The sequence below is a fragment of the Pseudonaja textilis genome, chromosome 2 (assembly GCF_049901715.1).
Source record: "Pseudonaja textilis isolate UNSWEBS1 chromosome 2, rPseTex1.2, whole genome shotgun sequence".
NCBI classification, from domain to species: Eukaryota; Metazoa; Chordata; class Lepidosauria; order Squamata; family Elapidae; genus Pseudonaja; species Pseudonaja textilis.
In genome coordinates, this window is record NC_141991.1 from 19,976,482 (window position 1) to 19,991,652 (window position 15,171).

Consider the following 15,171-nt stretch of genomic DNA (forward strand, 5'->3'; position numbering starts at 1 on the left):
CTATCGGTCCAGGCGATCCGGGACAAGGAGAGGGGAGCCCTCGGTCACCATGGAGAACCCGGTGGAAAGCCTGCACAAGGAAGCCACTTGCTCCGTGTGCTTGGAGTATTTCCGAGACCCGGTTTCCATTGCTTGCGGCCACAGCTTTTGCCGCGCCTGCATCACCCAGTGCTGGAAGGACCAGAGCACTAATTTCTCCTGTCCGCAATGCCGGGAAATTGCCCTGCAGAGGAATTTCAGACCCAACCGGGAGCTGGGAAACGTGGTGGAAATCACCAGGCGGCTGAGCTTGCACGGCTTGCAAGGGGCCGCCGGGCAAGAAGAAGGAGAGGAGAGGCCGCTGTGCGAAAAGCATCAGGAGGCGCTGAAGCTCTTTTGCAGCGAAGAAGAAAGCCTCATCTGTTGTATCTGCAGAGAGGCGCGGGCTCACCGGAGCCACACGGTCTTCCCCATCGAAGAGGCCGCCCAGGATTATAAGGTATCGGGAGGCGCGCACGCCCTCTGCCCCGCACAGGTTTACGCGCGCCTGCTCTCCTTCCGGCCATCTACAAGTCAGGTTTAAAATCCCCGGACAGAGGGAGGAACGCTGCCCCTCTTTCTCCTGTCTGCATCCTGACTCAATCTGAAGCATGTGTAGAACAACTCTTGTAATATTACAACTCTTGTGATATTTTCACAGATAGGTTTGCTGCTTTCAGCGAAAAATACTGATGCATTTGATAATTATAGATGAAAAATTACAGGTAGACCCCTACTTATAACCATTTGTTTACATCCAGTAGCAGGCTGGCATTTAGATTTAGTTAGTAACCTCACTTGATTCACTGCAATAGTCAGCTATTGTTTCAGTTGTTTTTTCAGATAACCCCACCTTTTCGCCCTTGCCATTTCTTTCAAGCAGCCTCTCAAAGTTGTAGAAATTCTTCCTACACTCTACTACCTAATTCCTGATGTGATGCATAATCTCAACCCTGTCAGGAGTGATTATCTAGTGGTCTCTGAGCCATCTATTAACCAAATTTACCTTGCATAACATTTTCAGCCAGGTACTGCTAGGGAGAAATCTAGGGATGGGGACAATTAGAATAGAATAGAATAACAGAGTTGGAAGGGACCTTGGAGGTCTTCTAGTCCAACCCCCTGCCTAGGCAGGAAACCTTACACCCTAGAATTAATTATAATCCTATATAATTAAACCTTATACCTGACTGGGAACTGCAGGTGTCAGGGACACAACATTATAATTAATTATAACTAAATATTTCAAATTCTCTTTCTTTAGAAAGAAATCGAATGCCGTCTGCAAAAACTGAAGGAAGAACTAGAGAAACTTCTACGACTAAAGCTGGCTGGAGAGGTTAGACATCAGGAATCTCTGGTTAGTATAGACTCTGTTGTCAGATTTCAGTGGCTTCCTGGGTGCTTAAATTCTCCCATTCCCCCTCAGCAAATGTTCTTTCTCTATTCTGCTTCTCTCTCTCCCATCCCAGAAGCTTGTTGTTGTGTTCTTATAACATGACATTTCTTTTGCCTTGAATTCTTTACATTTTTAAAAAGTTTTGATGGAAAGACTCTAATTCCCACAATGGAAGAGTAGATGGTAAAGTTGGTGGAGTTAGCAGAGATGGAGAAATTGACTAATTAAAGAAAACAGCGTACCTAGTTTTATTTCTATTTGGTAACCACTTTTGGACTTTTTGCTTGAAACTGTAAAAAACATGAAACTTTGATTTTAGATTTTAAAATATAAAATATAAAGGAAATATAAAGGAAAGGTTGAAGTTGAATATTTTTGTAGTCTCCTGCACAAAGGAAAGTTGGAAATCGTTATTTTTTGCTTCTCTTTTTGCACTTTTCTCTTTCTTGTTTTTCTACCTTTTGCTTCTTCTATATTACAATGAAATTTAACAAAACATTTAAAAAGGAAACAGTGCAGGTAGTGGGAGTTTTGGGCTTTCTTCCATCCTGACTGTGACCTGGCCTGACCAGCTGCTTTGCACATCATGGAAAGCTGGTTTTAAGACCCAATAATTCAGATCCTTGACTCTTATTTAAGGAAATTGCATCCAGACATTCAGTGACTGCTTATCTTCCAAAAGCCTTTCCTGGCCCTTTTTTTCAAGTTCATCTCCCTATTATATTACAGAATCAAACAGACACTGAAAGACAAAAAGTGGTGATGGAATTTGAGCAAATGCATCACTTTTTGGATGAACAAGAGAAGCTTCTGCTGGCTCAGCTGAAGGAGATGGAAAGGGAGATTGTCAAGCATCAGAAAATATATGACACAAAGGTTTCTGATGAAATTGTTGCTCTTACTATCCTGATTGATGAGGTAGAAGAGAAGCTCGAGCAGCCAGACAGTGAATTCCTTCAGGTGAGAGGGGTGGCTTCAGAGGGGAACCTTGAAAATAAGGTGTGCCAAATACATTGTGATGAAGCCTTTCATAGCTGCCCTGGGTGATGTGGGTGGGACCCTCTTCACTGGAGGTGTTTAAACAGGCAGGGTGGCTGTAATTGCAGATGCCTACAATGAGATTGGTATTTGACTAGATGATCTCAAACCTCCTTTCAATGTATATATTCCATGATTCTATTATATAAAGAAGTAAATAAGAGAATTCCATTTGAAGGAATGGTGTTGATACAAGTTATGATTCTGTTTGAAGAGGTTATTTCTCTACAGAAAAGTCCACAAAGGGAAATACTTTTGGAAATTAAAAAAATCTATATTCTAAAAACATAGACAGAAATAGGCATTTGCGTGACTATCCCATCTCCTACCTAACCACTCAGATCCCTAAGCAACAGAAATTGAATCTCTTTCTGTCTTGATTGCCATTTGGTATATTTTTATCCCAAATCCTCATACAGCAAATTTTACACAAAAAAATCTGCTAATAATCCAAAAGCAAAAGCTTTTAATTCTCTGTGTTTCTTTATAAATCTTCTTGGAGAGAATAAATTACAGAAACCCTATTGTATAATTCATTGCAAGTGTTACAGATGGAACTGGAGATTGTTTTGATTTCAAAATTTTTCCCATCTCTATTGACAATCAGCGTTAATCCACTGGAGATACTCTCTGGCGAAACGTGGCTAGCATGCATGCTGCTTGGATATTTAAATGTTTACAATCAATAATGCTGAATGAAAAAAGTTAGGACATGACTATTATTGAGATTAACTTTTGATGTTTCCCCTCATCCTTCTTTCCTGACCAGCAAAGCAATACAATATTTTGTACTGATGTGTTGTTGGGAGATCAAAATTGTATGCATTTAACATTTCATACCACCTGAAAACATACTATAGAAATAGCGAACAATATTGTTAGATATATTTTTTGCTAAAATTTGCTCTACAAGTCTCTCCATGATAACAAAGCTTAGATCTGTGTATTGTCGTATGCTTTCATTCCGATTCATTCATTTTTCCACGGGGGTCCTTTTCCTTATAATGATTATAGAGGGCAACCTAAAAGCAGTTGCACCAGTTTCTCAAATATACTTTCTCTGTTCTTCAGATATAGTGACTCTAATGAGAACCGAACTGTTATATTCATTGTCATGCAGAGTTCCTGTCTTTCTCTCCCCACCCACACTTCTCTTTCTCTAGGATATCAGAAGCACATTGTGCAGGTATGTGGCTCCAACACTCACAACTAGAGGCACATTTTCCTCAAAGGTGGCCTTGCTTATTTTGGGGCAGATGCTTTGCCTTTGAAAGTGTTTGGCTTCTGCATTAGACATTGACCTATGCAAGGGCTTTTCTTTACAGGCATGGTCATCAGCACTTCTGTGGTCCTTGACCAGCAGAAATCTATCCTGATCCCTCCCGCAATCCATCTCAGTAATGTGGTTGGTGGCTGTTGTTGCCCTTAAAGAGTTTTCATGTGGGACAATTTAAGGGGAAGTGATTGGTGAATTGTCCTGGTTTGATTTCTCCTCCCATGGAGTGTCCTTAGCCAGCAGGAAGATCAGCCACCACATCCTTAACATGTGATCAGCAGGCTCGGACAGATTCCTGGGATAAAAGATTCAGCGGATGAGTGATAGGCCATTGCAGTAGATTTTCTCTATGTATGTATCCTGTCCCTTTCAGCTACTTCTGGTAGAGCCCTAAACTGGTGTCCCCCAAATTCTCCAAAGCACCTCAGGGCAGGACAAGAAGTAATGGATGGAAACTACTGAAGGAGAGAAGCAACCTAGAACTAAGGAAAATTTCTGATAGTTAGAACAATTAATCAGTGGAACAATTTGCTTCCAGAAGTTGTAAATGCTCCAACAGTGGAAGTTTTAAAGAAGAGATTGGATAACCATTTCTCTGAAGTGGTGTAGGGTTTCCTGCCTAAGCAGGGAGTTGGACTTGAAGACCCCAAACGTCCCTTCCAACTATTCTATTCTATTCTATTCTATTCTATTCTATTCTATTCTATTCTATTCTATTCTATTCTATTCTATTCTATTCTATTCTATTCCTAGTCTAGTCTAGTCTAGTCTAGTCTAGTCTTTCTCTACTCTACTCTACTCTACTCTACTCTACTCTACTCTACTCTACTCTACTCTACTCTACTCTAAATTGTCTGTCTGATAGGTGGCACATGCACTGCAGGAGAGTGGGCATTAAGCGTGAATTTCCATTTTGTCCCAACCTCTCCCTTTTCCATATGACCTGGTACCCGGGCTATTGCTTGGATAATGGCTTAGCTGTCTTCTAGAAGAGCATTAGACCTATATTCAGAAGTAACCCACTAACAGGTCATGGGCCAAACAGTGGGACATGGAAGAGCATCAAAAAGCAGCTTTGATCCATGCCGTGTGCTGTGCATGCAGCCTGTCTGCCAGGTGAAGTAGCAGGGTGCAATCAGTAAGACTTGCAAAGGAAAGGGAGGTTGGCACCTGTCTATAGTCAGCAGCCCCTGCATTTCTGACCTGTCACTCAAGCTGACGGCAGAAATCTTTGACAATTTCACCCCCACTCCTACCAATGTCCCAAGTTAATAAGTGCCACAAGATAGTGTTGTATTGGCATCAAGAGACTGTACTATCAGCCCTCTGAAGTAGGCCATGGAGCTCCCTGTGCCACACATACAATAAAACTATAAAAAGCATGGCTGCATGCAATCCCTTGTCAGAAGTAGTAGAAAATCTGTAACACATTCATTTGGGATAAAGCCAACAACAAACTGTTGGCAGAAAGCTACCCTTTTCCTTTAACTTAACCAATAGGCTAGTCCATTTTTTAAACTCAACTCTAACACTCAATATCAATAGTCTTTAAAACAGGGTCCAGAACTCTTCCAGGAAAATACATTATTATAAAGTAAGAAGTTTCTATAAAGTTCAGTCAAACAGTAACGGAGCAGATGCCTCTGTGGCTTCTGCCCTCTTCTATGCTGTGTGTCCCAAATGTCCATGAAGAGCAGTGGCCAGAGGGTATGTCTGCAGAAAGGCCAAGAGGAGCTAGGCAGATCCCAGCTCAGGAGTCTACCATCACCAACATAATCAGTGAAGCCTTGGAGGCTATTGCTATAGTAAGTCTTATACTGAAAAGAAGAAAACTAAAATGGGAACAGTTAAATAGAATATCAGTAAACTTCACGGTGGACTGAGATGAGATGAAGGCAGCAATGAGGATATGTCCTGAAAAAAGGGTTAGCAAAGCATCTTGGTGCAGGTACATAAACATGATTCCTCCTTTTCTGTCTACTGTAAGTAGCAGAGATTCTCTTGATCAGCTACTAGTATTTAAAGAGCAGAGTCCAAAATAATCTGGGGGTTTGAACTTTCAAAGCACAAGTTCACATTCTCTCCCTTGACTCTGCACTTTTGAAGTTGGTATGGCTTTCCTATTTCTTTTCCCTGTGGTTCACCCAGGTCTGCTATCTCCATTGAAGGATGCCTTTTAGCTCCTCATGCTGCACAAAAGGAAGCTTTTATTACAATAACATGGGGGGAAAGATAACTAGAAACCAAGAGGTAGATAACCATGACCTCTACAGGATGACATTTCACAAAATCCTAGTTAGACGTTTCTAGTTGATAAACAGTACTCGGACACAGATGGGCAAACTTTGGAGAGAGGGAGGTTTTGTGGGTCATTTTGAGAGTATGTCCACACAGTTCTATCAACGTCCTGACCTAAGGGGTACTGTCACATGCACTTTAAATTTTATAAGTATCATCTTCTAGCAATGTTTCTCATGTAGAATAAACAGTCCAGATTTTTTGCAGAAGAATGAATAACATGCATGTTTGATTCCAGTACACAAATCACTTCAAAATAATAATAGTAGTTCATTTTAGACTCCTGGGAATTGTTTTGAAACAAACTCTACAAGCATAATTGAGGAGATTGTGGGTCACATATATCAAAACTTTTATAAGATCTTAGAAAGTCTCAACATGCACAAATGTTTAACCCTTTGGGATAGTCAGTAAGGTATTTGTAACCTGCATCTGCATAACAACATTGTATTCTCTTATCTTCCCTCTTCTTAATTTAGTTTAGCCCAGTGTTTCTCAACCTCCGCAATTTAAAGATGTATGGGGTGCAACTCCTAGAATTTCTCACACATCTTAAAATTGCTAAGGTTGAGAAACACTAGTTTAGCCACTCCATGCACTGATGAAGTGAGCTGCATTCTTGAAAGCTTACGCTTTTTAATAAATAGTACTAGTCTGAAAAGTCACTGCCAGATTCCTGATTTTGGATTTTTTTAAAAAGTAATGGACATATTTTGCCCTGGTAAAACAAGAAATGATAAAAAAAGAGATTGGCTAATCGGTAAAAATTATAAATAACAGCCAAATCCGACAAAAATTTGCCCTGATCTATATGGTGCCTCAAAATGCTACTGTTGTAAAGCCAGTTTTAATAATGCATTGAATCTAGATTTACAGGTAATCCTCTATTTCCAACCAGTTGCTTAACAGCTGTAAAAAGGTATGATGAACTCCCCTCCCCCACAAGCTACTTATGACTCAGTTTTGAAGGACAATGGCTGCATACCGCATCCCCTTCAGTCATGGGATTGCATCGGGAGTTTGGCTACTGGCTCATCATGATTGCTGTTTGTAGCATCCTGCAGTCATGTGACTGGTTTTTTATCTTTTTGGCCGGTTTCTGTGTTTACTTCCAGTTTCTGGGAAATAATGCTCGTTGGGTAAAATAATGACCATCGTATTTGCTTAATGACCATCACACACAAAAAAATCAGACCCAGTCACATGATGCCTTAACTTACAACTGCAACAACTTATGACCATAATTCCAGGCTTAATTATGGTTGTAAGCTGCGGACTACCTGTAGTGATGCCTTAACAAATTCAATAAATAAATAAATGCACCGCCATTACTGGGATTCACATTAACCAAATCAGTGCGTCAAAAATTTGGGGTAGGGAGAAAATTGCTTGAAAAGGTAGCATATAAATCTTTAAATACTCTGGATCCAAACCAGTGATAGGGCAGTAAAAAAAGGGAGGGGAGAGAGGACAAACAATACATTGTTATAGGCATCAATATAATTTATGAATCCAATTCCTTGGATATAGACTGCTGGTCATCCTAAAAAAAAAAAAGTATCAGTGGTGTTAAGTGATGGACAGCATCTGTTAATAAGGTGGGGCAGTTCATCTATTATAACACGGTTCACAGGTTTGCAGATCCTGCAGGCTTGCAAAAAAAAAGCATCATTATAGAATATTAAAAATATTAATACTGCTGGTAAAGCAGCTCGACTCCCTTCAGAAAAAGTTCTCTTTTTCTAAATGAGAGTCCTGCAACCTTTACTGACAATATTAACCATCTTAATCTCCCCAGACATCAGCACCTTGAGGGGGAAATGATCTGATCCTTCTTTTTCTAGGTTTGATAAGGAGCCCTTCCAAGTTCCTGAGGGGATGCCAATCAAGATGGAAAAGAGACTAGAAGAGTTCTCAGAGAAAAATATGGTGCTTGCAGAAATGCTGAAGAATCTCAAAGGTACAAAAAAAATATGCTGTATGAATTATTATAGTCAGCAGCAAAACAATGTTACATATGTAGGATTCCCCCAACCAGCTAGCTATGCCTTATTTAAGGGTTCTCCATGTTCCCTCCAGTTTTTCTGCCTTTTCTTCTGCTACCTTCAGATAGATACAGGTAATGCTCAACTTATAACAATTTGTTTAGTGACCGTATGAAGTCACAACAACACTGAAAAAAGTAACCTATAACCATTTTTCACACTTATGACCATTACAGCGTCCCCATGGTCATGTGAACAAAATTTGGATAGCAGGAGATTTATATATAACTTAGATTTATATACCACTTCACAGTGCTTTACAGCCGTCTCTAAGCAGTTTACAGAGTCAGCATATTGCCCCCCACAATCTGGATCCTCATTTTACCAAACTCGGAAGGATGAAAGACTGAGTCATCTTGAACTTGTCAGGATTGAACTGCTGGCAGTGTGCAGAGTCAGCCTGCAATATTGCATTCTAACCATTGCGCCAGTTGGCAACTGGTTCATATTTATGATAGTTGCATCATATGATCAACTTTTGTGAGCTTCTGACAAACAAAATCAGTGGGGTAGTCAGTTTCAATTAATAACCGTGTTACTAACTTAACAACTGCCTGATTCAGGCAGCTATGACAAGAACGATCATAACATGAGGCAAATCTCAACTGTCTCCTTTAGCAACAGCAATTTTGTGCTCAATTGTGGTCATAAGTCAAGGACTACATGTAGTACGCATTCTTTGCTCGTGCTCTGACCTGACTAGTTTTTTCCAATACTGTACTATATTTTTTGAAACCTTGGAGGTTCCTTGAAGCTGCTGACACTTCTTTTTTCTGCAGTCCTATCCTGGCCTACAATCTAGTTGGTGCTCAATAGCTGTATTTTGTAGTTTTTATTAGAACAACAGAGGAAAAAATCTAGCTTAAAACTTATTTTGAAAGTGTTATAAAGTGCTCAAACGTAGCAGTATGTTTATTTTTCTCTAGAGCTTCCTGGTGAATGATAACATGAATCTACGACATGTTTGGATTTTAATCATTTTTTCCATGCATTTTCCCAGTATTACTGTCAATTTCTTTCTGGTTAGAAATAACCTTTTATGTGTAATTTCTATTTAATAAACCTTTTAGGTTTCTGCAGTGATTTACATTTTTTTTTCCTTTTGACTTATCATCCTGAAAATTAGTCCTCTAAAATCTTAAATAAATAAATAAATTTTAGCACTCTAAAATCGGTGATTTTAATTTCAATAAATATTATAAATACGTTTAATATTAAATCAATATTGCCACTTGCAAAATAGATGTAACAGTTGAATCAATTGGAAAATTAATATTTGAAAAAAGTACTACAATTACCATAAAATACTCAAATCTCTGAACAGTATTCTTTTGCATGCATATGGTCTCTCTGAAATCAAACTCATCTCAGAATGATGTATTTGTGTTGTTTTCTTGACAGAAACATGGAAGTAGTTTAGCATTGCCTTTTTCTAGGATATTTTTTCAATTTCCTGGCATAGTCTATAACCTGGGATTTCTGATAGTCTTCTGATGACATACTGCCCCTGCATAAAGATCAGCCAAAGTCAACTAAATTCTAATTCAATTAAAAAAGTATAAACAGGCTTTTTTCCCCCTAAAAAATAACACCAAAATGAAATGCCTTCAGTGATTCATTGCAAGTATATGGAACTTAGTGCTCAAATTCTAACCATTCAAATTTTAACCATTTTGAATATTAATAGCTTCTTCAAAATAAAATGCCCTTTTAATCTTTTCTTTAGACACTCTTCCCTCAGAACTAGGAACCGAATGGGGTAAGTATGTGACATTTGAAATAAAGTTCGTTCATGCTTCTTTGGCTCTGCAAGGAAATGATGGTTATAGATAAGATTTGATATGTTAGCTACTTTAACGCAGCAGATTAAACTTGATGCTTTTATTTTGACTTAAGTTCTCATCATTTTGTCTGGGTGAATATTGCATGAACTTGGATATGATACAGGTTTACCTTCAATACAGGGAATCCAAGATCAGTCACAGGTGTTTAGCTGCTGTTACTTAATAGGATTATTTGCATTATTATTGTTTTGATAAAACAAATGCTTTCACTTCAATGGCTTCATTCATCCTTTCCCTCCTTCTCCCTGCAGTTAACATAACCCTTGACAAAGACACGGCAAACCCCCAAGTCATAATTTCTGAGGATCAAAAAAGTGCAAGATGGGATGTCACTCGGACTGATGTGCCACATAATCCTAAGCGATTCAAGTCCTCTTGCTGTGTGCTGGGTTGTGAAGGATTCATATCTGGGAGACACTATTGGGAAGTCAACGTGGAAGATGGAGGCATCTGGGCGATAGGAGTAGCCAGGGGCTCTGTGAGGAGGAAGATAGAACTTAAACTCACCCCAGAGGAAGGGATTTGGGCCTTGCAAGGAGATTTTGGCCAATACCAGGCTCTCACCTCACCTGTAACTGCTCTGCCGCTCCTTTGTACTCCCAGGAGAATCAGAGTGTTTCTGGACTATGAAAGGGGAGAAGTAGAATTCTTCAATGCCGACACAAAAGATTCCATCTTCCTTTTTCCCTCAGCTTTGTTTGCTGGCGAGAGGATTTTCCCCTTTTTTAAGGTGTTGCTTGCTCAGCTGACTCTGGATGGCTGAAGAGCTTCCTTTGAGGAAGATGCACCCGCATTATATCAAGTTTGAATTCAAGAGGGGTTTAAAAGAATTATGCATGTTGAATCAAGTTCTGGTCTGCATTAATAGCTGCAAGTACTGAAAAGTGGAAGTGGTTCTCCAGATGTAGTTAGCATAGATCAGTGAGATAAAGTATTGTGTATATGACACCGGATGTGGATGATGTCTGCATTGTAATCTGGAGGTGGATTAGAATAACTGGTTTTAATTATATGGTAGCCTGTAAAGTTGTGTAGTCTTGTCCCTTCATCAGTTCCTTGTCTGTTGTAATAGGTCTTTATCGTTTTGTCAAAGATGGCATAAGCATTACCTGATGCCTTTGGACCTATGACTGAAAAACAAAGTGAAAATAATAAAGGGAGTTAAATCAAGTGGAATAAGTGCTTTACATAAGGTTTCAACATACTTGACTATCTGATTCTAATGATAAAAACTCATGTTTATTCTGATTGATGACTATAACAGTTGCCTCTGCCAATTATTGATTTGATTTTGTTAAATTAGCATCAATATAAGATTATCTTAAAATATGTTAGTACTAATCTAATTTGAAAATTCATGTGCAGTTTCACACAGCTTGTAAATGTTTTTTATTTCATTTGTTTTCTGGTTGTCCTTTTACAAATATGTTAAAATAAAACAAACATTACAAAAGCGGGTTCTTCAATATTTGTACTCCTGTAATAGATCTGGTGTTTGTGACAAATTTGGAGGAATAAACTGCAAATGTCTTTTCTGTAGCAAAGCAAGGCTTCCTTTGTGAATTTTTCACTGATCGTTGACTTTCATTACAAAATCATACACATCACTTGCATTCAACTAGTAGTGCCATTAGCAGAGAACATATTTACAATCATGCAAACGTGGGTATATAAACACATGTATATAGGCAACAAAAAATGAAACCTTTTTTTGAAGGGCCATTTGGAAAAGAGGGTTTTTACGTAACATGGCAGTTAATATGTATGGTGACCTATGTTATATTGTTTATGTGCCATCTGGTTTTTTCATATGCTAATGACCACATAGATTTCTCCATGATAATATTTTCTATCTGTATGGTTTTCTTGGTAAAAATAAAGGAATAGTTTACCACGGCCTTCTCTCACACTGCATGAATGGATGGCTTTGTCACTATCACTGCCCGTGGTCATTTGTGTGCTGCTGCCCAGTTACAGCCACCTGCTTGCTCAGCTGGGCAGCTTGGATGAGCTTCACACCTTAGAGTGACCCTACTGAGGATGAAGACTCTTAGCATATACTCCTTAAGTTCTTCACTCCTCACTCCCAGGAACGCTTCCTACTCCAGCCGCAATGAGGCAGCACATCATAACTTGGAGCAATTGTTTTATGAAAATGTGCCATCCCTTTGTCCAAGCTACTTTAGATGCAATGTGCTGCAGTTCTCTAAATATCCTCCCTTGTTTCTACAGATCTGGTTTGGTGGTGATGGCGTATGAAAAACCTTATAAACAAATACACCTTTTCCTCTGCACTATACGCTCGTGCAAAAATACTGCTTTCTTCTCGGCGTTGCAATAGACCGACAGGCACCTTTTCCTTCCTTCTCCGGAATCCGGTCTTTCCTAGTGGGGATGGAACCCCTCGAGTCCTCGCCCAGACAAGCTTTCCGGCGCGGGGGTGAAGACCCCAAATGCTCCATGGAGAAGTCCGCTCCGGCGCTGGGAGCGTTTTTCGGAGGAGTGGAGCCCCGCATCTTCCGCGGCCTCAGAACCAATCTGGTTCGTGTAAGAAAACGCGGTGAAGGAGTCCAAGTACAGCCGGCGTCCCTTCCAGCCTTGGCTACGGAAAGTCCCAACTGGAACTCTGCAGAGGGGTATTACTTGCTCCACCTGCCTGAGCCGTTTTCCATTGAATGCGGGCGTAATTTCTGCCAGTCGGGCATCATCCAGTGCTGGGGGCCGCTCGGAAGCGGAGAACATCTCCTGACCCCAGTGCCGCCGATGGTCTCGCTGAGCGACGTCGTGGAAGTGACCAAAAGGCTCCGGCTGGAGGCCGCCGCCTCGCTGGCTGGCCAGAGGGTTTGCAAGGAACGCCAGGAGCCGCTGAAACTCTTCTGCAAGGAGGACGAGATGGCCCATCTGCCTCAACTGCAGGGAATCGTGGGTGACGGTGCTTCCATTTTACGTGCCAGGAAGAAAATGGTGACAATAGTTGGGGGCGCTTAGAACTCCAGAACAGTAATTGGGTCTCCCAGGCGTAGTTTTGCGTCCAGTTGCGGAGGCTTCCCTGGTGGTCGGAGCGGAGAATGGCTGCTTCTTGATGAGCCTTTGCAACTTCGGAGAAGTGTAATTATTATTTGGGAAAGGACTCTTTTGTACCCGCTTTCTAGTAAGCAATTCAGGCTAAGTTTCTGGGTATCAGAGAGTTTGAGTGGATAACATTACTGAAACTGGGTATGCTGCCTTGCAGCGTGTCCATCCAAGGTGCTTTGGCAAAATTCTTCATTAATGCCAATTGAAGTGGATATTAGCTGTATTAGTGAAAACTATATTTTTTTACAGTTTCCCTTTTAAAATCTACCTATATAATAGTGACAGTAATCGGTACAGTAACAGATAAAGAGTATGGGTAGTGTCAGAAGAATAATTTGGGGTTCCAACTCGAGCCAAGGCTGCGCAAGAATAAATAAAAATGAGATCCAGACAGCTGTGAAGAAAGAAGAAATATATATTCCTAAAAGCAAGATAGTTTGCATTTAGGGGCGGGCTGCAGAGAAAAGAGGTACAGCAGCAGATTTTTATAGGGGAAGTTTCTCCAGGGTTTCACTGCTGATTCTAGAGTGGTACTTAAGGTGTGTATAAGTATGTTTATTCTTGTGAACATGCAGTTAATTCTGTTTATGTTTGCAGACCTTCGATATTTATTTTATTTGGTTTGTCAATTGCTTACAAGATAATAGGTATAAGTAAAAACATAGTTATGAATACATGGATACATACAAGAAAAATAAAAGAAACAATAGGACAGGGATGGTAGGCATGTTGGTGCGCTTATGTACGCCCCCTACAGACCTCTTAGGAAAGGGTGAGGTCAATAGTAGACAGTCTAAGGTTAAAGTTTTTGTGGTTTGGGGAAGAAACCACAGAGTCAGGTAGAGTATTCCAGACATTGACCACTCTGTTGCTGAAGACGTATTTCCTGCAATCAAGTTTGATGCAATTAACCTTGAGTTTGTTTCTCTTGTTTGCTCTTGTACTGTTATGGTTGAAGCTGAAGTATTCATTGACAGGTAGGACATTGCAATGTATGATTTTATATACTATACTTAAATCGGACCAAAGGTGGCGTAGTTCTAGGTTTTCTAGGTCTAGAATTTCAAGTCTGGTGGCATAAGGTATTCTCCAAAGAGTAGAGGAGTGGAGAACTCTTCTTGTGAAATATCTCTGGACTTTCTCAACTGTGTTAATATCAGATATGTAATGCGGGTTCCAGACTGATGAGCTGTATTCAACAATTGGTCTAGCAAATGTTTTGTATGCTCTCGTTAGTAGTGTGATATTACCAGAAGAAAAGCTACATAGGATTAGGTTAACAACTCTTCATTCCTTTTTGGCTACGTAGTTACAGTGGGCTCTAGCTCTTAGATCATTTGAGATGAGAACTCCAAGGTCCTTGACAGAGTTTGGATCATCAGCAAGTCTTGACTATTCAGCTTGTATTTATTTTCTGATTTTTTCTGCCAATAAGTAAGACAGAGCATTTATTTGTTGAGATTTGAAGTTGCCATTTGTTTGACTATTCTGATACATAATCAAGGTCTTTTTGGAGGGTAGTAGTATTGTCTGTGGTGTTGAATAGCTTTACATCATCAGCGAAGAGAACACAGTTGCTCTTAATATGATCACAGAGGTCATTTATGTAGACTATGAAGAGAGTTGGTCCTAAAACACTACCTTGGGGGACACCACTGTTGACAGGTACAGAATTTGATAGGACGCTCCCAATTTTGACCATTTGTTGTCTATTTGAGAGGAATGCTTCTTTCCAGTTATGCAGGTGGATTAGGTCTGGGTAACTAATTTGGGGGTTTGAGGAAGTTTGCTAATTTCAGTTGATTAACTTAGTTTCAGTTGTCAATTATCTAGTGGAGACACTGATTCTCAGACAATTGTGGATTCTACTAAATATTTTAAGGGAAGATGGAAACAGTACAAAGAATAAAATATTTTTGCATAGAAAACTTCTCACAGTAGTTAATAGTGATGTCACATTCTGTGCTAAGCACATTGAGCTACAAGCATATTCCATAGTTCTTGGTCCACAGCTAGTCTCCACATCCTTCCATTAAAGAGTGATGTTTTTCAGATATTCCTGTAATGCTTGGCGCCAGGTTTTCTTTGGCCCTTCTCTTTTTCTCTGATTATCTGGTGATATCCAATTGATTGCAGTCTTTGCTGGATGTTGCTTACTTACGCGAAGCACTTGTCCAG

At 39.9% G+C, this 15,171-nt stretch overlaps 2 protein-coding genes across 3 annotated transcripts; both read left to right on the forward strand.

Moving 5' to 3' along the window:
* Positions 1-49: 49 nt before the first annotated feature.
* On the forward strand, positions 50-11,453 carry LOC113449616 (zinc finger protein RFP-like). Of its 2 annotated transcripts, XM_026720706.2 has the most exons (7): positions 50-478; positions 1,283-1,378; positions 2,147-2,377; positions 3,619-3,641; positions 7,874-7,989; positions 9,801-9,833; positions 10,170-11,453. In XM_026720706.2, exons 1-7 carry the CDS (start codon positions 50-52, stop codon positions 10,679-10,681), a joined length of 1,440 nt encoding a protein of 479 aa, XP_026576491.1. In that variant the 3' UTR covers positions 10,682-11,453. The 2 variants fall into 2 exon arrangements, with proteins under 2 accessions (XP_026576491.1, XP_087784745.1); XM_087928619.1 differs by lacking the exon at positions 2,147-2,377.
* A 261-nt stretch (positions 11,454-11,714) lies between these two features.
* LOC148126791 (E3 ubiquitin-protein ligase TRIM39-like) lies at positions 11,715-13,842 on the forward strand. Its single transcript, XM_087928638.1, has one exon. The coding sequence runs from the start codon at positions 12,313-12,315 to the stop codon at positions 12,904-12,906; it is 594 nt and encodes a 197-aa protein (XP_087784764.1). The 5' UTR covers positions 11,715-12,312; the 3' UTR covers positions 12,907-13,842.
* The last annotated feature ends 1,329 nt before the right edge of the window (positions 13,843-15,171 follow it).

Excerpts from the sequence above, each read along its gene's own strand:
- LOC113449616 (XM_026720706.2), top strand. The coding sequence starts at position 50 with ATGGAGAACCCGGTGGAAAGCCTGCACAAGGAAGCCACTTGCTCCGTG. Across the intron at positions 2,378-3,618 it reads CAGACAGTGAATTCCTTCAG|GATATCAGAAGCACATTGTG; the intron begins GTGAGAGGGGTG and ends CTCTTTCTCTAG. Across the intron at positions 3,642-7,873 it reads ATCAGAAGCACATTGTGCAG|GTTTGATAAGGAGCCCTTCC; the intron begins GTATGTGGCTCC and ends TTCTTTTTCTAG.
- LOC148126791 (XM_087928638.1), top strand. The coding sequence starts at position 12,313 with ATGGAACCCCTCGAGTCCTCGCCCAGACAAGCTTTCCGGCGCGGGGGT.